Here is a 24,381-nt window from a genome sequence, read left to right on the forward strand (position 1 = left end):
TTGTTATTATGCTATTTTTCCAGGGTGCCCTGATTAATTAGAAATAACTTTTCTTGACCATAGGAGGATCTCCTCACAGTCTGAACTTCAGAGTTAAGTTTTTTGTAAGTGACCCAAACAAACTCCAAGAAGAATATACAAGGTAGGTCTGGTTGTTTTGTTAATAAAATACTTCTCTAGAACAGTCATTAATTTACTGAAGGTATAACATGGAAACTTTGTTTTAACTCGTTCTTGTTGTATGTACAAGCTTTTAAGTTTTGTCTAATAATTACCTATGCAGTTGCATCAAATCAATACAACAAAAAGACTCTGTGAATAAACCTATAAATTTATATACAAAGTGAAGTAACTACATGAAGCAAATGGTACCAAGTAGAAACAGAAAAGGGAAAATAGAGAAAAGAGGAAAACCTTAATCCCAGTATTTACCAATAAATGCAAATTTAATTCTATCATTCCAAATGTTCTCGTTTGTGACAAAAAATTGCTGAGCATTCTGCATGTTTTCCTCCCCAATTTTTTACTTGGTACTAATAAAATTAATCTCTCTGTGTTTGTAGTAGTAGTTTGAATCACGTAAGTTTATTTTGATAGCAGTGTGTTGGAATATGTTGAAGAAAATGCTCAGTGTGAATCAAAATCAGAGGCTTGTGTATTGCAATTAGTCCCTGAAGAAATGTCTCAAATTTTCCATATTTTTAATTACTTCTGGCCCTCTACATAAATGGCATGAATTGACAGATTGGAATTTTTGGATGTAGGCCATTCTGAAAACAGGTCAACCCCATTCAAAAAATTACTGAGGATAGCTTTTGAAACCTGCGTACTAAAACTGTGACAATTTGAATCCACATTTGTTTATCATTGCCTTTAATTCATCATATTTTGGACAAAGTTCTGCACATATCTATGCAGACAGAATTCACTAAAATGACTCCCAGAGATTCTGCATGAGACATTGTTTTACTGAAATATTTACTCTAGGAAAATTTGGCAGTTTACTCTATCAAAATAATGAATAATGAAAAAGATATTTTTTGAATTAAAGCAAGATATGCAATATTCCACAGGAGATGAGAAAAAGGATAAGTGTTGATCAGTGTGAAGTAAACCATAAAGAAGGAGAAAACTGGAGAAGTGCTATTCTCTAAACACAAAGCTATAAACACAGCTTTCTTTTAAGTGGGAAATAATGTATGGTTTCTCTATCTAGGTCAGCTCTGCCTTTTTTGCTAATAGGCCTAATTGCCCTTGAGAAAACTCATTTGTATTTGGAATTATTATGAAGAGAGAGATATTATCCATGGGCTTTTTTGGAGTGAAGTTAGGATGCCATGTCACAAATATGGGTCCTTTCACATAATCAGTATTCCCACTCAAAAAAAGAGAAAAGAAAGTGCACACTTCTGACAATTCTGGCTGAAGCTGAGACTGTTCCAAAATGCTCAGTTTTTATAAATTCCATGAGAACAGAGGAATGGCTCAAAACATGAAGCAGTATGAAGAGCTGTCAGGGAAAGATTCAGTGTCTTCTTAGCCCTCTGTGCATTCACGTGAGCGAGGCAGGTTTGAATGGCCCAGGTCAGGAGAGGTCAGCGTGAGCTCAGTGTGCTCTGGAGAGCTTCGCTTCAGAAACTTGGCTGGGGAGGGAATGGAGCTTCATTAGTGCTCCTCGTGGCAGGAAGAATTGCTTATTAATGTTGACTCCATTAGCAATAATTCTGTCCTGCCCTTTTCTAGCTATAGCTATATAAGCAAGATGAAAACATGGTCATGCAGTGCTGCCTTTGTTGTTTTAGTGGAGTCTGTTGTTCAGGCTTTTGCAGATCTGCTTTGCTAAAGCTTCTATTGATTTCCCATTTTGCTCAATAATATGTGAGGCTTCAGTGGTCAAACTGGTGGTTGGCTAACAAACCATTAACCTCACTGTTCAGTGAAAACAGTGGACAAAAGATGAACTCTGCTTGGTGTCCCTTAATCAAGATGTCCTTTAAGTACCATGAAATATTTCTAATAAAGCTTTATACCAGAAAACATCCAAATAAAATGTAAGTGCAGCTGTATATTTGTGAATAGATGCTCAAGAAAAGCATGTGAAGCATATCCATTTAATATATAAATTTAACTTGTAATTTATTGCATTTATTAATCAGTAAATAAATTTACTGTATCTATTTTTTTGTTTCAATGTGCATTTTCAGTATTTGAAGTATTTGAGATATCTAAAGCCTGGAGAATGTCTTAAGTTTTAATTCCTTGAGGTCAATCTTTTAAACAAAGCTTCTTTCCTTTTTGGTCAGTTAAAGTTTGTAGGGGTTGAGCACATGGACTAGTCTTTGCTTGTCAGTTCACAAACGTTTTCCCTCATATTCTTACAAACATGGAATGTTTTACCTTTCTACTGTTATATAGCTTGTAAATAATTGGATTTCTCTGTGAATATTTGTAAAAGTTTGCGTAAGACTTTTAAGTGGTAGATAATCCATTTTCTGAAGACTACACAGTTAGGAGAAGTCATGTTATGTGTAATGAAGTGATGTATTTTGGCTTTAATTTCTTAGTTGAAGTTGTTGTTGGGAAATAAATATTTAACATTTAGTGCTTTTCATATGTAATATTGGTGTTTGTAATGAATAGGTATAGCCCAGCTTTTGAATCAGAACTATACAAAGGAAACCAGGTGATTATTATAATAGTAATAATATAGGGTTTAAATTTATAAGAAATCAGGAATTATGTTTAAATTTGCCACTCAGTGACATTTTATTAAATAATTTAAAAGGCAGTGGAGACAAATTCTACAGCAGCTTTTACGTTCTTTTACAACAATTTTTATTCTGAAAGTTTAAGCTTTTGCTAACATCCTGCAACCTTGATAAATCTTGTTTGGTACCCCACTGCAATCTCTAGCTCAGTGAAGCTTTGTAGCAGGTGTGATTTGCCACTTGATGTAAACGTTACAGTTCTGTCAAATTTTCTAAAACCTCTGAGTGAAATACGAAGGAACTAAACTGAATGAACAAAAAATTCATTCTGAGACATTAACAAAATATTTGGGGTTTGTTGGAGAAACAAAGGAAGTAATTTAGAGGGAAATTTGTTTATACTTTTCAGCTTGTTGAAGTTTTTAAGTCATGGTGTTTCTGGTGCTCCTGTTTGGTGGGAAGTAGTTTGTGTTTTAAAATGTTTGGCTGTTCTTTTTTTTACATCAATCTCCTTCCTGACTTGAAAGAGTGGGCATGAAAAAAAATAGATGAATTTCTAAAACAAGCTTTTTTCACATTATAATTTAAAGAAAACTTTAGAAGCTCAAGGGAAGTTGATTGAGAGGTGTTTGACATACGAGAGTGCTCAACAATATGACTCCAAAATACTAAGAATAATTAATATAAATGAAAACACAGCAGTATTGAATACTCAGAATAAATTAGTTCTGTCTACCTGGAGTACAGATTATTCTTGTAAGGGTACCAACATACAGAGATGCAAACTTCAACTTGTGGTTGCTGTATAAAGCAGGAAAAATGTGAAATTTATAGCCTTTTAGAGAAATATAAACCATAACTTCATAGCCTGTAAGTAATTTAATTTACCAAGTCGGATTATTAGTTTACTAAGCAAAGTTTCATTTCTTTCCTATTAGAGTTTAGGAAATAGCATGCAAAATGTCAAGTGTTAGTTTTACACTAACTGAAAGCAAATTACAATAAATTGATGAAAAATGATGGAATAATATTTTTAATTGTAGTGTTTTTTTGTTTGCTTTTCTAAATAAGGTACCAGTACTTTTTGCAAATTAAGCAGGACATTCTTACTGGAAGGTAAGACATTTTTCTTGTGTTAAGCATTAAATGCAAATCTGGTAAAGGAAAAGTTCATAATGAGAGATTTTGCCTGCAAAAATAAAAGCATATTAAGAATTAATCACTGTCTATGCAAGTGGAAATGTTTATAATAATTACCTGTCAAATTTGTCCATATACTATAAAAGACTAGGGTTTTCAAAACAGCCAAATGTAATGTGATATATGTAATTTTATTTATTTATCATTTTAAAAACAAAACAGATTGCCCTGTCCTTATAATACTGCTGCTCTTCTGGCTTCCTTTGCTGTTCAATGTAAGTATAATTAGTGTTTGTGTACTTGTATTACTGAAATATATAAAAAGTCTTATTGATTAGTTTCTAAAGAATGTACTTTGTATAGCATTCTACTGTGGTGTTTGTGGGCATGGTGCTAATTTTCTCATGATTTAGGACATTGATTGGTTGTCCTCCCCCAGCATGTTTTGCTGAATTGGTTATGGAAAAAGTACTTAAAGCCACACTGTTAGAAAACCCCAAATCAATACTCTTTTATTTCTGTGTATTCTGAGGCATGGAATTGTGGCTTTTTCCTTGAGAGTGATACTAAGAAATATTTCTTAAGACACTAGAATATTTTTAACATACTATACAGTGAACCTCCAAATAGTTGTGGAAAAGGGAGTTCTGATCTTACCTGGCAAAAAAGTTCAATACCCACCTTGGCAATTGTAAGCCATCCAGTGAGTAGATGAGTCTTGAAAACTGACATTTCGTTTTCTTCCTCACTCAGTTTTTCTTTATAAGATGAAATTAAGCAATCCCAATATATTCATTCACATTCATGTGTTTTTGTACTGTTGAAGATACTTACACCCACATTAGTACTTCCTGTACTTTGTACATATCAGAGAAACAGGGTCCATGTTAATGCTTTCATTAAAAATATATAGTAATGGTAATGTCATGTTTTATGCATGGCTTTGCTCAGTGGTCACCTTTTTGTAGGTCAGTCAATAGAACAATTTCTTTTAAACAAAACTCCCACACTTCAGCGGCCTGAAAAATGCACTGCAAATGCTGTCATGCCATAGGGATTTGTCTTAGAAGAGATAAAGTATTTGATAACAGGAATTATGAAAACTTGGTAGCATTCTAAGGTTTTAAGAACACAATATGGGGGTTTTTTTTAAATATTATAGCAGTGGTGGGTATGCACAGTGCATTGTATTTACATTTATCCATGACATCCTGCTGCTACTAATTTTGTCAGCGTGCACAGCTCTATCTAATGATTCCTGTACCTGCCTAGTAATAAACTTCCTGGATTCTTTATAAATACCTGTAAATAGCAGATCTCAGTTCAGTACTCTTGGATTTCAGCAAGGAGTGCATTCTGTTATAAAACCTGGTCCAATTTTCTAGTTTTTAAATTATTTAAAGTAGGATCTGTTTGTGGTGATGCAAGTGACCCAGAGGTCTTTCCTACCTTCCCTTCCTTTCCTCATCCTCCTGCTCAATAAGTGCCTTCATCTGCCTTGTCAGTGCTGCTAGGCCTGCCCAGGACCCCAGATCATAATACATTACTGTTATCTCTCCTCTTTTCATTTTATGTTGCTTAGCTATCACTGTCGAACTGCTACATGGATTGCAGATGTTTAAACCTGATTTTTTTTTGTACTGTAGTTAGAAATCCTCAAAGAATTTCAGAAAATGTTATTTATGTTGTTCTCTGACAAATGTGATTATAATCTATTTCTTACAATTTTAAGAAAGTGTTACAAATTATGTAAACACACTTTTTAGTAGTTTCAAGTAGAGTGGTTTCATTGTAAGTGTATGTATGTGTACTTTGTTTCATACATACAATTGAATGTGCAAAAAATATTTTTCTAATGCTTCTGAATGTATCTTGGTGCAGAGTGAGTGGCTGGATTTTGCAGATCTTCATGCCAAAATACCAGTTGTAGTGTTAAAAGAGTAAAATGGTGTAATCTCATAAAAACAAGCAAAAGTAAAATAATAAGAGAAAATTTAATACTATCCTATATATTTATATCCTACTTAGTGCTAGCTGTACTAAAAGCACTTATGGATTAATTTGTCTGTTAAAAATTGAACACTTTATAAACTCCCTTCATAAGTGCATAATCAAAGCCCTCTAAATAATCTCTATGATATTCACTGAGAATGTGACTGTTTATCTAAAAGGGAAAATGGGACTCCAAATGTCATCTCTAATTTTCTTTGCTGTGGATCATAAATTATGTGGGAGCAAACTCGTGTGAATTTGGGGGCATTGCACAGTGCCAAGTACAGCAGTGATAAACAATAACCTCTCTTTTTAATATTTTAGCCGAGCTGGGAGACTACAACCATTCAGAAAACTTGCCAGGCTACCTCTCAGAATATTCTTTCATCCCTAGCCAGCCTCAAGACTTTGAAAAAGAAATAGCAAAATTACATCAGCAGCACATGTAAGGATTTACATCAGAAGATACTGACTTTGTCAAATCCTGACTGCTGATGCTGTGCCATTATATTAAACAAAATAGTATTTTTTCTTAAAGGTTTTGGGGTGGGTGGGTTGTTGGGTTTTTTGGTTAGTTGGTTTGTTTTGGTTGTTTCTTTTAAGATAATGTGATTTTTCTTTTCTAGATTAAATACATGTATAATAAATACCATTGATGGTTTGTATAAAATATGAGTATCTAAATTAGTGAAATAATGAACATGTTAAGTTAAAGGTTCTCTGAAAACAGTATTTGTGCATATTATGTGGGATATTAACTTAGCTGGATATATTTTATTTAAGATTTTTTTTTCAGTCTTTGGGGATGTTCTCAGCATAAGGGCTTTGTTTTCATGATGCTCTCACCAGTAAAAGAGTTACTTTAGAAGTAACAAAGTCCTTTTCTTCAATATCTGCTCTTTCCTGCGTGTGAGTCTCTGACCTTTCAGAAAGAGGAAAAGGCAATGAAGCAATGGAAAATATTTTTTTTCAGTATGTAACGTTGTGGTACTTTCCAGTGATGGTTCCTTCCTATTTTAGAACTCTAAGTGCCTTTTGTTAGTTAAATTTAACAAAATGTAAGCAATATTTATAAAACATTTGCTTGATCAGGTCATTTTTGCTTTCAAAACTGCAGAATGTTACCTTAAATTTCAGATAAAGGCTTAGAAAATTCTCTTAGCTACATTAAAGACATTTGAGTGATTTGATGGTAATTTAAATTACCAATGCCAAATACAGGACTGCAAAACTAATTTCCATATTTTAGGGCTCCACAAACATTTAAATGATAAAGTACATTAAAATAAAATGTGTTGTGGGCTCTTGTCAAGACTTCTGTTCTTTTAGAAACATAAGTACTTTTCTGTTAAAATTTTTGGGTTACAGTCTCTTTATCATAAGAAAGGAAACTCAGATTTCAGGGTGGGGATAGAAGTAGTAAAATGAATGCAGATTTTCTGTCTGCACTCACTTGGGGAGCCTGATGTGGGAGGTCATGTTAGAACATTTCTGATTTAGCTGCTTTCTTTCAGAGGGTTGTCTCCTGCAGAAGCAGAGTTCAATTATCTCAATACAGCACGTACCTTAGAACTTTATGGAGTTGAATTGCACTATGCAAGGGTAAGTTTGGATGAACAAGTGTTGCAATGTAAAAATTTATTCCTCTGAGATTTATGGGAAAAATACACTTTTCTTTTTGTGAGCTTTCCTGGCTTTTGCTTACAAGAGAAAATAAAAGAAAAAATATTATCCTGTTAGGTGCCTAACTGGGATTTGCTGATTGAATATCCTCTATTTCACTATAGAGAGGCTATTTCTTTGCTTATATTTGTGCCAAGTTAGCTCTGTGTTAATCAGGTTGAGCTTTTTTGCCTTGAATGCCCTCTTGAGAGTTCTATAGCAGGTGCTTGATTACAGTGCAAAGATATTTCAAGAAAAAGATGCTGCTTATAAATATGCTTACAATATTGTTTGTTTTAGAATCTCTCCTCTCTGTGTTCTGAGATTGCAATTTCCTTTCAGGTAGGAATTAAAGTTGCTTTTAGTGTAGCAAATGCCAAGCCAGTCTATTAGTGCTGCTATTCATAATAAACCAGAATACTCTCGTATTTATTTCATCAAAGTTGGTGAAAGACAGAAGATCTAGCTTGAGAAATTAAAATTTTGTTGTAGCTAGTAAGGAACTCGGAGCAAACATTCAGGTTTGTCCCAAATAGGAGGGAATAATTTAATTTTTAATTTGTCTTATTACAACACAATTCTTTCCACATTATTTTGTTTATTTAGGGAGGAATGAGAATGAATATATATGAAGTTTCCAAAGATATTTATATTGTCATTCAAGTCTTTTTCTCTTTTCTTTTAAAGGATCAGAGTAACAATGAAATAACGATTGGAGTGATGTCAGGTGGAATACTAATTTTTAAGAACCGCATACGAATTAACACCTTTCAGTGGTAAGAGCAACTGTTTAATGTTTTTATTTGCTGTTTCAAAATATTTTTACCACTCTTAAAAAGAGTGAAACTTATGTTATTTTGTATCATGTTGAAATTATTTATTTCATGTGCCATGGGGAATTCTGCAGGGGGGTTTGTCCAGGTGTGTGTGCTGTGCTGTTAAACAACTTTGAAACTCCAATGAAACTGTAATGAATTTCAATACTGTTTTTCTTCAGGAGTTTGTAAGCATACTTTACTTTTAATTACCTGTATAGCCAGGGCCAATGTGATGGTCTAGCATACAGTCTTTAAAGAGACAGGTGAATTGAAAAATATCAACCTGGAGATTGACTGCTCTGACCTGTTTTGTGACATATAAATTAATTGTACTTGAAATTTACACACAACTTGTGTGCTTGAAATTTAGTGTAGTTCTGGTACTTGTGAATAACCGAGGTGGAGCATTCAAGATATTGTCATCTCTTCATCTGTAAATAACCATTTTCATTGTATGATTGAAAAAAGCGCATTTAGTGCAGAAAATCTTTAAATCTCCAAATTCTTTAGAAGCGCTATATAACCTCTGTGGTGCTCTATAGAAATTATGTCACCTTTCTGGAAATGCCTTTCTTAGTTCCTGCAGAAGTAACCTTCCCTTGGTTTCTTTTGCTGGTTTGGAGTCCACTTTGACAGCCTTATTACTTGTGTTGCTGAGTTGCTCTGGCTGCATTCTGAGTGGCTGAAGTCAGTCATATAAGATTATCATAGCAGACATTAGTTCACCAGGCACAAAAGCTGTTCGTTCAGGAGAAGTGATCAGAACTGTTCATTTGCTACTGACTTTGCATTTTTGTTTTTGCTGCTGATGTGTGCTTGATATTTTCTGCAACCCAGTGAATTTCTGAGACATTCTAGTTTTCTGTGCTGAGTCTCAAGGTTCATTGTAGGAAGTTACATATTTTGTGGTTTACCAAGCTGAGAAACAGTGTCATTGGTCGAATTTTAGTTGATTTTTGTAGAGAAAGAAAAAATGAAGCTATATCGAAGTGTTATCTGCAGCCAGAACAACTGAATGTGCTGAACATTTTACCTGTATGCCTTTGAAGACAAGTAAGACTGAGACAATTACAAAGCATTTAAATTTCCAATCTTCATGGTTATTGGGTAAACTAAAACTGGAGCTTTCAATGATGAACCTGAAACTGCTGTACCAGTTAGACACACCTGCTCTTATAATAGTGACACATTCCAGGAAAGATACCCTTCATGTGGTGAGAGTTTTGAGATGTTGGAGCCATTTCTGGGCTAAGGCTGCTTTATAAATGGAATGCTGTAATAATCAGGAAGGTTTTATTTCAGTCTGATTTTACTGCTGTTATTTTTGGGAAAATAGGAATAGTAGAAATAGGTTCTGTAAATCACACTGGTAAATTACTGAGTACGTACAAACTAAGTCATAATTAAGCCACACGTCACTAATGGAAGTTGGAGGTTTCTCTGGGTTCTGCTTCATATTGTTTGCATGCCAGAGATGCTGATCTAAATTCTTAGTGTGTTTTTTTGTGTGTGTGTGTAATTACCTAAACAGTTCTCTGTATTCAACCGTGTCAGCTGACACCAGGAATATGAATTTCTTGCTGTGAAGACTATAGTTTCAACATAATTGGTCTTTACAAAAAAAAAACAAACCCAAAAACCCCAAAACCCTATTTCATCCTGTTAGAGGCTTTCTTTTGCTACAAGTAATAATCTGAAATACCAATTTCCACAATAGAGCTCAATAATTGACGTATTACCCTTTCTTTCTATCCATAATCATGCTGCTGCTCTTGTGTCAGTAGTACTGATACCACTTCTTTTTGCTTCCACTTATTCTTGTTCTTATGCAGCTGAAGCTGTGTAGTGTCTTCTTAGTGCTTCATAAGTATAGTAGATATTTAGATACCTGTTTTTCAGTACTCCCAAGTTTTGAGACAAGTGAGAGGATAGAAATGCATGTATGTGGGAGGAAATAAAGCTTTAACTGTATTGCTTACAGAAGACTGAAGTAAAATGTCTTTGCTCTCTCACTCTTAATTTGATATTATATCTAAATTGCTTTTTATTAGTGTTTTAATCATTGGGAGAAATTAAACAGGAGGAACACTAGTGAGAAATTGAGGAAAACAAAGGACACTGCCTTTTATCCATGTGTCCTAACTTGATCTTCCTGTATTGTGTATAATTCTTCCTTTCCCTAAACTTTGCTGCCAAGCACAGAGACCTAGGAATCCAAGGAGATTGAAGACTAAAGGAGAAGATCATGGAGTAGGTCAGCCTTTCCTTTGTTACTGGTCCACCTGTTCAGCAGTTGGAAACGTGCTTTCCTTAGCCTGTTGTTTGTGGTTGATGTATCTCTGGAAAGCTTTGCTGCCTTTTGCATTCAGTGCCCTTTGCAACTGCAGCTGAGCTGTGGATCTCCTAGTTTTATCCCTGAATGATTAGGTGGTACTGTGTTCCTCCTTGGTCATCTGATCCCACTTACACATCTTATACACTTCTTTTTGTGTTTGAGCCCAGTCAGCAGTTCTGAGTGCATCTTGGCTGGCCTCTTCTCATGCTTGCATGTTTTCTAGCACATCAGGATTGCTCTGGATTGAGAAGATAGTCCTTTAAGACTACTATCTGTCCTATGTTCCTGTGACCCAAAGGCAACTCCTGTGGGATTTTGCCCACCAGAGCTCTGAACAAACTGGAGTTCCCTCTCCTGAGCCGTGGTTTAGTCTGCTGCATCCCTCCACTTCCTTTCAGATCTTTAGCTTCGCCATCTCCCAGCTGCCGGAGCCAAGTTTGTCTTTGGCTACCAAATCTGGACAATCCTTTCTTGTTTGTGAGCTGAGCTATCAGGAGAATCTTCCCTGGGTGACTGGTCCAGAACCTGTGTCAAAGAGGTCTTGCTCCAGAAATTTGCTGGATTGCTCATGTCCTGCCTTATCACCCTCCCAAGGGTTGGGGTGGCAAAGCCCTTCTGAGAGCCAGGACTTAGTATCATGAGATTTCTTCCATGTGTTTGAGTACAGTCTCCATTTTAGACTAGGATTTCAAATATCTCCTCATTTAAAAAGATATATTTTATTATTTAGAATGGCTGAGGTGACTCTAGATGGGAAAATCATACCAGAAAAATAATATTGGTGCCTGCCTGTTCTTACGCTTTTCCTTGTATATACAGCATTGCCAACAGTCAGAGAAAGGAAGCATAGACAGGATGCCTTTTCCTTGGGCTGAGCATGGAGATGCTCATTCAGTGCCTAGCAGGCTATTAGCAGTGCATAGGAACTCTTCTTATCTGCTGTATTTTTTTTTTAATAGATGGGAATCAGCTTTGCTGGGTCATTTCTGTACGTGAGTGGTGGCTCTTTTGAGTTGAGTTAGACCTTACTGGCTAATGTTACAGCTTTGAGACTGTTCCAAATGGTTTCAGGCTTAAAAGTCAGCTGACCGCCCTCTGTAAGCCTAAATTATGGGATGGCATTAAAACCCTGTATGTATTATTCTTATTCTCTTTGAGTTTGTAAATCACCAGGGGTAGTAATTTCTTTAGCAGAAGAGGAAAACCCAAAGAGTGAGAGATAGTAAATGTTTTTATAAATGGAATAACTGCTAAGTAAATCTGACATGTTGCAAAGTGTATGGAGCTCCCTTTATAGAAAAGGTATATATTAACATGTTCTTTTAATTGCACTGTACACCAAAGTGTTAGAAAAATTAGTAATAACATACTTGTTGATTAGCTGCAGCCTAAATAGTCTAATAATTTTTTTCTGTTTTTCCCATAGTCAGACTTAATAATCACTAGTGTATGTCTTATCCAGCAAGCATAAGACCCATCCTACATTATTTGTCACTGGAGGTTCTAAAAAGATTGATGCATTGCCAGGGAAATAATTTGATTTCAGTAGATAAGATATAACTCACCTTTAAGTTTCAAATCCTTGAGAAACTAACTATGATAGCAAGAATATGTTAAGAATTAAAAAAAAAAAAAAACAACTAACAAATAAGACATTTATTGCTGCTACATTTTTTTAAATTTTTTTTTTGTTGTTAACTGTCAAACTAAGGCAAGGCTGGGAAAGAAAAAAGAAATGGGAAGAGATGTAAATAACCATAATTTAAGCACTGATGTTCACGGAGTGTCTTTATGTTACTGCAGATAAAGACTCTCCCAACAAATTAGGATATCCCACTTAGGTTCCTGCTCTGAATGATCCCCTGGAGAAAAATGTCTTTATTTGATTTAGTTAAGATAATGTCTATATATAGATATCCAACTTAGGTGTCTGTTAATGTTTTGCTTCTCATCCTTCCTGGTCTAAAGAGCTTTTTATTCAGCAAGTGATAAATATGCAAGTAGTAATTCCAGTCAGTTTGCAGGATTTTATCAGTTGTTCATTTTTCAAGTAACAAAAGTTACTATGTTTTTCCTTTTGCAATATGAACCTCACTTTTTTACTTGACCAAAGTGATACTTGTGTATATTTAATGAAATATATGGACTATCCTAATACCATATTTCATTGAAGAAGTGTATCATTAGATTGTGATGTAAATACAGCTTGTCTTTTCCCATTTTGTATAACTACTATTAGAATGATATCTAAAACAGTCTGGATTAGTGTCAGTATTTCAAATGTTTATAGATAACCCGAAAGGTGAACATATCTGTAGGCAGATTTTTCCCTGTCATGTGATATTGTAAATGTTGTTTTCCTCCTAATAGTGTGATCTTTCTTTTAAGGTTGTGAGTCCTATCTCTGTTCTTAATCTTATCTTAACTGTTTTACTAAAACAAGTTCTGGTTATATTTAAAGACACGTAAGAACATAGAATGTTTTTCAGGGATCAGGTGAAGTTCAAAGGATTCTTTTCATATTCTTAGCGATAATGAAAGCAGCCTGAGAAAAGAGGACATCTGCCTGGAATGACCTGAGGACAGGAAAGCTCTTTGGGCTTTGGAATGGGAAAAAGATAACAAAATTAGCAACTGCCTTGGGTTTGGGATGTAAACAAGTGAATTTGATGGATAATGTAAATACACAGCTCATAAATTTCAAATTATACAAACTATTTTATATAATCTTTAATATCTTATTTTTTGTCCATGGAAAGGAAATCTGTTCTCTCTAGAAAGTATATTTTTAGTAGGTGTATTTAAGCCTTTAACCATGATTCAGTATACGAAATGTTTTAACACTGTGGTTTTGTTTTTCATTTAGGTTGAAGATTGTAAAAATTTCTTTTAAATGCAAGCAGTTTTTTATTCAACTTAGGAAAGAACTGGTGAGTACTGTCTTAAATTTGATCTGAAAGCAATCACATTTCTTCTGCTGCATGTCTGCATAATAATGACTGATACTATGTTGATTATTTTTTTTTTTCTGCAATTAGAAGTCCAATTTCACCAACGTCCTGTCTCTTTCATGTTTCATATAGACCATTACAATGCTTTATAAGTTTTCTTTTTCATTTGATTTTCCTTCTATTTTAGATAGTTTTAGTTTTACATTTGTATGCAGGAAATGTAACTTGTTTATCTAAGATAAATGTGGGAAAGGTTGAAAGTAAATCAATATTGTATCTAAATGTCATGAAAAAACAGACTCAAAGTAAAGGTAGTGCTTAGTGCTGCTTCAGTTGTATATATGCTTGTAAATTAATGTTTGATAAACAAGTTGATTTGTATTATTCAGATTTGGTAATACATGATGACTTTATTATTTATATTTAAACAGAGGAGATAGGAATTCCTTTGTAGTTTTAAATTACATATAGTATATTTTTATGCCTACTTCTGAATTTCTTGTGGAAAAGGTTGGAGCTGAATGTTTCACTGCTTGAGGTGTGTGTTTGCTACCCCATGAAGCACTACGGGACCACAGAGCATTTAATTCAGCAAGAAATTGATTGTTCTGTGCCCCTGAGACATGAGCTTCCATCACAGACATAGCACTGGGGGAAAGATGGAGGAATTTATTAAAAATATGACTATGTGATTAACTTGTCAGCTTAGTTAGGAGGTTTTTTTGCAATTCTTACATCTGAAAGGATTTACTGTGAGCATGGTGAGACACTGCAAAAGGTTATGGATGCCCCAGCCCTGGCAGTGTTCAAGGCCAGGTTGAATGACCTGGTCTGGTGGGAGGTGTCCCTGCCCATGGCAGGTGGGTTGGGATTAGATGATCTTTAAGGTCTCTTCCAACCCTTAATGTTCTATGATTCTGTGATTTGAAGACCTGAAATGCAGGGTTACAGACTAGATAGAAAATATGACTCTAGGCAGAAATGTATCTTGAGTACCGTAAGGCTGTTCCAGGTTTCGAGGCAATATGGCTGAACAAGAGAAACACCTGTCCTGTTGGGTCAGGCCAATGGCTGGTGACTGGTACTAGTGCTGAAAACAGGACTATCTTAAGAGGAGTGTCAACAGGTGTATCTTAAAAGCAGACCTTTAAAAATCATGAAGTGAGCAGGTCTGTCAATGTGAGCAGACATCATGCAACACGAGGAGAAAAGTGCTGATACAAGAAAGGTGGAGGGGGAATGTTTTATTGGGGTGACACAGCATTTTTGTAAAACCCCACTGGAGCTACAGACTTCTTCTCAAAGGCAGGCTGAGGTCAACTTTTGTCATGATACCAGTGTGTGTAACTTCCATTACAGTTGCAGGAAAGTTGTATTTGCATGTGAGATGAGAAATTGGGTTCTTTTTGGAATTCAGAAATTATGGACTGCAGTTGTTTCCTAAATTAGAACTTGATGAAAATGCTGTGGTAGCAGAGTTCAGGACCCTGAAGATTAAGATACCTAAATATAAAATAGGATTGGCTACTGTGTACTTGAGTATTTCCTCTATTTTCTTCAGAAAAGAAATCTGCTTATAATAGAAGGTAATACTAAGATAGCTTTCTCATCTTATTTCTCTGTTTCTTTTTAATACTCTACATATTGTTACTTCCATGAGAATGTAGTTTATATAATTAATGTAATTTCTCTTCTGAGACATCTTATCCAAGCCGACAAATTAAAAAGCCTTGTAGTGTTTTTCTTTAAACTTTGTGTATCAGATGAAACCTGGTGGCAAGAACTTAATTTTCATTTATTCCAAGTCATGAATATCTTAAGATCAAAGCTCAAATTTGGCTTCCAAAGAAGTCATACTTAAACTAATTTTTTAATCACAGCTAATATTAAAATTATTGTTTCCAGAGTTACTTTCCCTGACTAGATTCATAGGATAAGATTCATCTCACCTATATTCAGCTTCAGTTAGGTTACTAGAACATCTTTTCTGATTCATGATACTTGGCTCACCAAAGCTCATCATTACATTTCTTCTGTAATAATCATGTGCAAAGGCTGAAACATCTTGCCTGAATGGGAAGTATGTTTTAGGATGGATGAAGTTGTTCTCTGGTGGTATATTCTTCCTTTTGCTTTTGTTTTCTCTCCCATTAACAATAAAGGGAGCCTAAATTACTCTCTTTAGGCAGCAGAAACTAGGTGAAGTGACTCAGTGATTGCACATTTGGTATGTAAAATATCTCTGATCTAGTGCTTTGAGTGCATATTTTAAATCACCTATTTACGATATGGCAGGGGAAATACATTCATGGTATGCTGATGATGTGTTTCAGACTGGTGTGTAAATATATAACAAATTGTACATTTGAGGAACTGCATTTATTTGAATGCAAAGCTGAGATGCTGTACAATAATACGTTAGTGGACTTGGGAAAGGAATTTTCCACTGGTTTTATTTTTTCCCAACTGGGCTGCATACACTTTTATATAATTCTAAAAAGATATTTTTCAAATACTGCTAATAAGTGTTGAGAGCTTTTAATTGCAACTGTCCTCAAAAGTGCAAGTGCCTTATCTCATAATCGCCTATTAAATTTATTCGCTGACTTGGCATAGCTTAAAGGCATCAACATAAGTAAAGAATTATTTGCCTACTTTTATTAGATTATATCTGTGTTTAAATAAATCACTTAAATGAAGGGAGATGAAGCAGTTGAAAGTCACAGTCATTTTCCAACGGTAGCATAGTACAATCTTGAGTGGAAGCTGGTGGAGTATTCTGACAATCATATGGCTGGAGCATATATCCACTGGAGTAGGTTTTTTTCTTATGATTTTGTGGGGGAAAAGTATGTTATATGTAGGACTTCTTCATCCAACATTAGAAGCCCCCTGAGCCATTACTTCAATAGCATTTGTCCATCTTATCTTTGTTCTGCCTGCTCTGTATGCTGCTTCCCTTACATGCTTTGAAGCTGCTTAAGAATAATTCAGTAGTTTTGTTTTTCTAGATGTTTCCCTAAACTTCTCTGGTTCTATTGAGTTGCACTCTTAGTTATAGTAAGTTCAATAGCCAGTATCAAGCTTTTAATGCCATCCAGCATGTTTTTGTGATGTTGGTTCTTTGACAGCCAAAGAAGCTGTCGAACATTTTCTTTTGCTCCTTTAGAAGGCAGATGTCCATTGAAAAATTACTTGAGTCTGGAACTAAACAATATGATAGGTTTCTGGCCATAACTGAAACCTGGTTTCAGTGAGTGGCCAAGATATTTGATTTTTTTTTTTTGATTATACGTTGTGTGTCTGGATTTGTGCTCTGAATTTTGTCTGACTCCTTTTGACTGACTTTTAGAATAGAACTTGGTCTGAAATCACAAGGTGGTACATAGACTTATCAGCCCAAGCACATATTTGATCTTAAGTAGCACTGGCATTCATTAGATACCTACTTGATTGCTGCCTAACCCTATCAAAGTTTGTGTACTGCCTTTTTTTCAAATTTCCTCTATAAAAGAATGCAAAACAATTAATTATTTACATAAAGTGCGTGAGAAAGTTCGTTACAAGCAGGTAAACATTAGAAGGTTAAGAAGAAGTCAAAAGAGTAGAGCGACAAATTTCTGGGGTTTTTTTTTTTTTGATTTTTCCTTGTTTAGCCAAAGTAAAAAGGTTGCATTAGAAAATAAGTTTTTCAACCCAGTTTCTTTCCTGAGCAGCAAGTGATGGGAGCAGTGCTCTGGAGTCACTGTTTCAAGGCGGGCAAAGGTGGGTTTGAATGAATGGCCCCACTCAAGGTGCTTATTCAAGTACTGAGCTGTTCTGTGTGAGAGGAGCACCAGTATCCAGTCTGCTTTTTTGTTGGGTTTGTGTTTTTAACAATAGGAATCACAAAGATGACTTAGACTTCACTATACCCTACCTTTATTTGTCTTGCTGTAGTTTTGTGCTGGGGCTCAGAAATTCATTGCCAGTATTGCATCCCAGCTGCTTCACTCTTCCTCTCCATGGCAAGCAGACTGTTTTCCTCTCTTTAATAAAAACCACAGACACAATTAGTAAGATAATAATTTTGGATCAGAATCCTGCTGTGACTCTCTGACACTGTCTAACACTGATCTCAGCAGACATAACCCTCTGAAATGCCTGCATGTCATTATCAGACCATAGAACATGCTGCATCTTGCTGGAGCCTTGTGCTGTAAAAGCATTCCTTGGGCTGCAGGGCTGCACTATAACTGTCCTGTAACTTTATGTGCTTTCAGCTGAACTACCATGGATATTACAAATGTCAGCTGGGGGTCCTGTGCTGAGTCCACATTGATTCAAGCCTGCTGTTTCCAAGAATACAGGGTCAGCTTTTCTCTAAATCCAGCAGTAGAACCAGATCTTGCACCCCAGAATCATCAGCTAAGATGCATTTCAAGTGCCCAAGCTGCACTGGAATATTACAGAACCTTCAAGGGTGAATAAGGGAGGGATGAGTGCACTTAGGAGCCAATATCATATATTATTCTTTGCCTTAAACAATGTTTCCTAGCTGTAATTGAGATGAAGGGTAGGGTTTGAGGATCAGTTCTCCCTGCACTGCAATGAAAGCTTTAAAAGCTATGAATAGAACTATTGTTAAGATACCTTTAAAGCTCTAGCACACCAAGTTCCTGTGAAAGTGCTGTCTTGCATTACAATTAAGTTGATCTTGCTGCAGCTCCATCTCATTCTGCCATACCAGCTCCTCCTTCATGCTTCATGTGTGATCTACTGATCAGATGGTGGAATGAGATTCAGATCAGCTCGTTGTCTGGAATACAAAATAGGGGAAACAGCAGGTTATATTTTTTTTCCCCAGCCCATAATTATAGTACTTTGAATGACATTAAAATGCATGATCACCAGCTCATGTAACTTGTCAAATTTTCTTTTCCAACTGTTTAAAAGGCTGACAAAACATGAAAATTTGCTACATCATGATTACTTGTTAAAATCTAAAATCTTAGCTGTTTCATCCTCTACTGGATCCAGATGAAGGCACTCCATAATTATATATACTTGCTCTCTTGCAGAATAGTAATCTACCTTGTTTATATTGTTTGACTTTTATATTGTTGATAAAACCTTTTATAACTGCATAGGTAATGGGCTTAATTTATGTTATCTTTTTTCTGATTTCTAATTTTTAAATCGTTTTGTCTAGAAGATGTCTAGAAAATGTCTAGAAAATACGGGGAACAGTTGGCAATACTTAGAAATTAAAAACAGATATAAGTAATCTTTGTAATTGAACTGAAAATATCAGAATTTAATTTCTTGAATATAATTTCTTCAATTTCCTCAATAAATAGTTAGAATTTGCTGTTTGTTTTAAATCTATTTTGTTTTGCCCTAAATTTGTCCTGTGGCTGAAAATAGTGTTGTTCTTGTTCCTGAATACAACACTGGGTGAAGAATTGCACGTCTCTGTGCCTTGGTTTCTCAGCAGATCTGAAGATGAGCAGACCAACAAAAGCTTAATTTGTAAAAGGACTTTACTACTACGTTAAATCAGTTAAGGTGTGCAAAATATTAGGGAGAATTTAGTACTGTGAAGAGAAAGAAAAATGCTGCTATTTCTGGCCCTACAGAGGTTGTTATCAAGTTCTCTCAACAGGCAGAATGGCTTAGCTTGCTTTGTCATTTTGCTTCTTCATTTCCCAGAATCATTTAGAAGTATTTGCTGTCAGTAGCTCTTGAGATCGATACCTGTTCCCAGTCTCCAACTGCCACATGTTCATGACAATTACTCAACTGTAGTTTTGAACAGAGAGGTGCATTGTCTTTGAGCTCCCAAATCATGGAATTCTTTTCATGTAGTTTGGGTCATACCTTTTAGACTTGTTTCTATATAACTAAACAGACTGCTAACCTTTGAGCAGGCTGTTTTTAAAACAAAAATAACTCAGGAGAAAAAAATTTCTTTAAAGAAATTGTAAAGGTATTTCAAAAGGGTTTGTTGTACATAAAGTTAATAGAAAGGTGGAGTACCACTTCAAAACGCATTATTTAAAAAAATACCCTAAAGCCAATAATATTTCTTCGTTTCAAAAAGAACTTTTAATAATTCTTATCTAAAATACATTTTTCTCTTTTTTTAGCATGAATCTAGAGAAACATTACTGGGATTCAACATGGTGAATTACCGAGCATGTAAGAATTTGTGGAAAGCTTGTGTTGAGCATCACACGTTCTTCCGTTTGGACAGACCACTCCCACCTCAGAAGAACTTTTTTGCACATTATTTCACTTTGGGTTCCAAGTTCCGTTACTGGTAAGTGCTGATTGGAAATATATGGGAAAAAGTATGAGTAGTGAGCTCATCAATAAACACAGGGAATTATTGGGAATCTGCATTAAAACGTAATTCAAGTAGGTTTTGAATCCTGCAACTGTTCCCCTTCCCTCTTGGCCTAAGTTTCAAAGGTCACTAATTATTAAAGATTGAAAATATATTTATTACATTATTGGTGATCATTATTGCACTAATGCTCTGAGATTGTCTCCCAAGCTGCATTTCTTGGCCTGTTCTCCTGCTGGGTTGTTTGTCTTAAAAATGTTGTCTCACAGCTTCAAAGTCTTTGACCTGGTCTTTTTGAAAACTGTTGAGTCTCAAATACTGCATGCAGAAAAAGCAACAAAACAGATCTAAATAAATACCAAATAAAAATCACTGAAAAGAAGCTGGTACATGTAAAGCCTACTCATCTACATGTATACAAATAGGAATTAGGTGAAAACAAAGAACATGCATGTTCTGTATCAAACCCAGAACTTTAGAAAATGAGGAGGAAATTAAATCCATAACCTTTAAGGATGAATTTAAAATAACAGGCAAAAAGCTTGGAGGTGCACAGAATGACTGTGGAATAACTATAATCCCTGTAATGCTGGAATGGGTGGTTTATACTTTTTATTTAAAAAAAAAAAAAAAATCTCTGGTGACTGAATTAACTGTCTCTGCAAGTAATGCAGAATGCCAGTGGTTTAAATCATGCCTGAAACAGAATAACAGAGCTGCTACTAATCATCCATCTAGAATGGCAGCAGTGTCTGTGACGTACAAAGGGACATGATGAAAAGCTAGAAAACAGAATAACAGGCTATTTCTGTCACACTTGTGAATTGCATAAATGTATAAAGAGGAAAGTAATTCAGTGGCTAACTGTTTATAGCATCTGGTTTTGACCAGCATTCACAGTACCCATTTCAGAAACAGCATTCTAGGATCCTGAACAGTGTTTGAGACTTGACTGAATATTTCTGTAGAGAATTTCAGGGAGCTTTTTCATTTCTGTAAGGATTTTGAACCTCAATCCTTGTGGTTACTATTACAGAATAGATCTTTGATAATGACATTCAACTTAAGTTAACATAAGATGAAAAGGGAAACTGCATAAAAACGAAGAAGGTCATTTAAGTTGCTGGAACAGCCAAAAGGCTGGAATTTCTGCAAGTAGTTGGAGAGCTTGTTGAGAGGCAGCATAACAAGAATAACATGGCCCACAAACAGAGGTGGAGGGCACTAGGCTTGTTTAATCTGGTGAAGAGGAAGCTAAGGGGGAATTCAGCAGCAATCCTAAAGCTGCTTCAAGGGTAATGTCAATACTGATGGACCCATAGGTGCTGGTAACAGGCAGGTGAGATTTCACCATAAGATTCTGGGTGGACATGAGGCAAAGAGCTCAGTTTTTTTTTAAGGGCTCTGTTTCTGGAACAAGTTACCTGGACTGGCTGTGGGTTCTCTGTTAGTGGAGGCTTTCAAAAGTCAGCTAGACAAAGCCATGGCCAGAGGTGACCTAGTGTTAGCAGTAAATTGGACTAGAGATTTCTAGCCAACAAATGATGAATAATTCCTATCTAAAATACATTTTTATGTATTATGATCAAAAGGAGGCAGTAAAATACAGGTATTCACACATCTAGTAGTTCTGTAATATGAAGGTGGAAATAGCTGATTCTTTGGTTTCGTAAATATCCTTGTAGGAGACTCTGTGCTTGTTCTGAAGCTATTAATGGAGAAGTGGCTACATGAGCAAGTGTTGCTGGTTTCTTGTCACCAATTCTTAAGTGCTACTAGATACTCAAAAAATGTATTTTTTTTCTAGAAGAGAAATAATGAAATTTTGTAAAGAATCTTTGATTTGATACAAGACATCTGGTCGTATATGAAAAGTCAGCAAGTTTCAAGATCTAAACTTAGTTTTGACAAGTTGCATAGAAGAATACAATCCTGAAGTGCTTATCATGTAATTTTTTTGTCTTATTTTGCTAAACTAAGTAGCAACTAAGTCACTAGCAATTCAGGGAATAGTTTAGGAAGAGCATGGAAGAGATGCTGTAAGTTTTTAACAGTGGCTATAACAGGAACTATTATTAAGTGTCACCCAAAGATCCAAGCAGAGATTTCTTATTGCTTTGGATAAAAAAGCATGCAGAAGGGAAAGCTTTTGTTACATCCAAAATTATTTGGAAAGAAGATCTACCTAATGCTTTCTTAGGTTATGCTGTACTGAAGCTAGGGCAGTTGCTTGAGCATGACTGAAAACAGAATTTAGGCATTTGTTGAGATGGTTCAATTTTAAAAAATAAATTGTTATTTAATCATGTTGGATTTAGCGGTTTGATTTTGTTTTGCTTTCCAGTGGGAGAACAGAGGTCCAATCTGTGCAGTATGGTAAAGAAAGAGCAAATAAAGACAGGGTATTTGCAAGGTAAGTAGTTTACATTCCTTAATATTTCCCCATTTATATATTTAAAAAACTCAGGATAGGCTTCAGTCTACACAGTTTGTTGTTACATGTATTAGCTCTCTTTGTGCTGTTTTTACTACAAAGAATGGTCTCCTGCTGTTAAAAGACTCCATTAAAATACTGAGTTAATGGGTATTTTTGTCTGTAATAATATCTTGCAACTGTACACGTGTATTTCCTTTAGAAATGAGTACAGTGAGTCTTACTTGTGAGAACTGCTTTATCACTGCAGTCTCTGAGGCATTTTATTATGAAAAGTGAGCTGCTTCTGAAGGTATTTGGTCACAGAGTAGTTGGCTAACCAGGAAATATATTACTTAATTTTATTCCAGGCTCCTGGGCAGTTTTGTGATTGCAATGAAAGATTCGAGACATAAATTTAGTTATTTCTTCAGAAATTATGATGCTGTTTTCCAAAGTAAAGCAGCTGCTACATCCACTTGTCAGTTTGGTCTGATCATTAATAGAATCCTTGTGGGGAGGGTGCAGCCCTGTCCTTTCTTTGTGCTACTACTTTTACCGAGATCTGAAATGTCTTTTTGCCACTTAAGGAACTCTGGAGTTCAAATTTGTGCTTGCAGACTTCTAGTAGTAAGTCCAGCAAACTTTACCAGTGCCTGCAGACGCTGTTTCTAAAGCATTGGTGAATTCTGCTTTGATTTCCTTCCCTGTCTCTATCACTTCTTTCCCTCTGTGCATTAGAATCTAATTTGGGTTTTAGCTCAGCCCACCATATATAGATTGCTCCATGTTAGGTTTGGGGGCAGAAATGCTGTAACATGCTAGTTCAACAAGTAGATTTTATAAAACTATTTTTTTCTGTGTAAAATTCTTTTTTACTCCATTTAATGTACTTTGGGAATGTGAGTGAATTTAGATTTGTACTTGGAGCTACTTTTTTTAGTACTCAGGAGACTCAGCCCTGTGACAGGTGAGCTTTACTTCACTAAAGTGTGAATCAGTTAAAAACTGTTTTTCTTGTTGCATTCTGAACTTGGCAATTCCCCACAAGTCAGGAGAGTGGAGGAGAGCTGATAGGTTGTTTTAAGGAGTATTTTTATCATTTCAGTAACTGTTATGCAGTAGATGGCACTCTTCCCTTTGCAGCAAAACCCAGAAAGGGCTGCTGGGGGTCACTTGTAGTTTATAATATATAGTTGGATAAAATTGATGAAGTCGATAAGGTCAAAAGCCATGGCTGTAACTGCTCTTATTTTCATAAATCTTGACTTCTTTTAGTTAATAAAATGCTTGGCTCTTCCATCCTCAGGAATTTGGTTCTTTGCTGTTGCTTTTTTATTAAGAAATAGAGCATTTATCCACATATTTTGAGTTTCTAAGAAGTGTTGATGATTGATGTCTGAGGCATAAACCTCATGTCTGAGGTTTATATCAGTGAAATGAAATAATGGTGTATTGTAACAAATGCATCTCAAAAGACTTTTAACAAATGCACTGTTTCTTCTTCTGTCTTCTTCATGACAGTGTGCAATTAATTTATTTTCAATTTTAAAGACCTTTAATATTTTTAAGAGTGGAAAAAGCTTGAAAGAGAAGACATTTCTGGAACACAGTGTTGTTCAAGAAACTTAATTTAAGAACATTAATTCTTTGTCTTCTAAACATTTGCATTTCAGGTTGACATGCTGAGTAGATGTCAGCCCTTTTGTATTCATACAGAGGATAAATTTTGTTTTCTAAGATTTTCCAGGTACAGTGTGGGTTTTATTCCTGGAACCTGCCTTTCTTTTTCATGGTGTGTCTTTATCGGGCAAAGTCATGGTAGCATTGAACAGCTTTTTAAGCTCTCAGGCAGTGGGGTTCTTTTGGTGGCTTTTCAAGGCCTTTCTTGAGAATTAGGTGGGCATTTAAGTTGAAATAATTGCTATTGCTTTTATTGTTATTACCTAAGAATATTTATTCAAGGTCAGTTAAAGAAATGTTTTTGGTGGTTTTTTTATAGAGTTATCCAGATTTACGTTTGGATTTCTTAAC

The 24,381-nt window shown here is 35.3% G+C and overlaps 1 protein-coding gene across 4 annotated transcripts in view; it reads left to right on the forward strand.

The window, feature by feature from the left end:
• Window positions 1-24,381, forward strand: part of PTPN4 (protein tyrosine phosphatase non-receptor type 4) — a 106,767-nt gene that overhangs the window by 47,128 nt on the left and 35,258 nt on the right. For all 4 annotated transcript variants that reach the window (XR_010369388.1, XM_064434957.1, XM_064434958.1 and 1 more), the window contains 9 exons: window positions 64-142; window positions 3,780-3,824; window positions 4,071-4,123; window positions 6,165-6,285; window positions 7,355-7,442; window positions 8,190-8,278; window positions 13,522-13,585; window positions 19,735-19,907; window positions 22,279-22,347. Coding sequence is in view for 3 of the 4 variants with exons in the window: in XM_064434957.1 (XP_064291027.1) it covers window positions 64-142; window positions 3,780-3,824; window positions 4,071-4,123; window positions 6,165-6,285; window positions 7,355-7,442; window positions 8,190-8,278; window positions 13,522-13,585; window positions 19,735-19,907; window positions 22,279-22,347 (781 nt within the window). In the remaining variant the exon portion in view is untranslated. The remainder of the gene's footprint in view (window positions 1-63; window positions 143-3,779; window positions 3,825-4,070; window positions 4,124-6,164; window positions 6,286-7,354; window positions 7,443-8,189; window positions 8,279-13,521; window positions 13,586-19,734; window positions 19,908-22,278; window positions 22,348-24,381) is intronic.

Source organism: Passer domesticus, chromosome 10, assembly GCF_036417665.1.
Source record: "Passer domesticus isolate bPasDom1 chromosome 10, bPasDom1.hap1, whole genome shotgun sequence".
NCBI lineage: Eukaryota > Metazoa > Chordata > Aves > Passeriformes > Passeridae > Passer > Passer domesticus.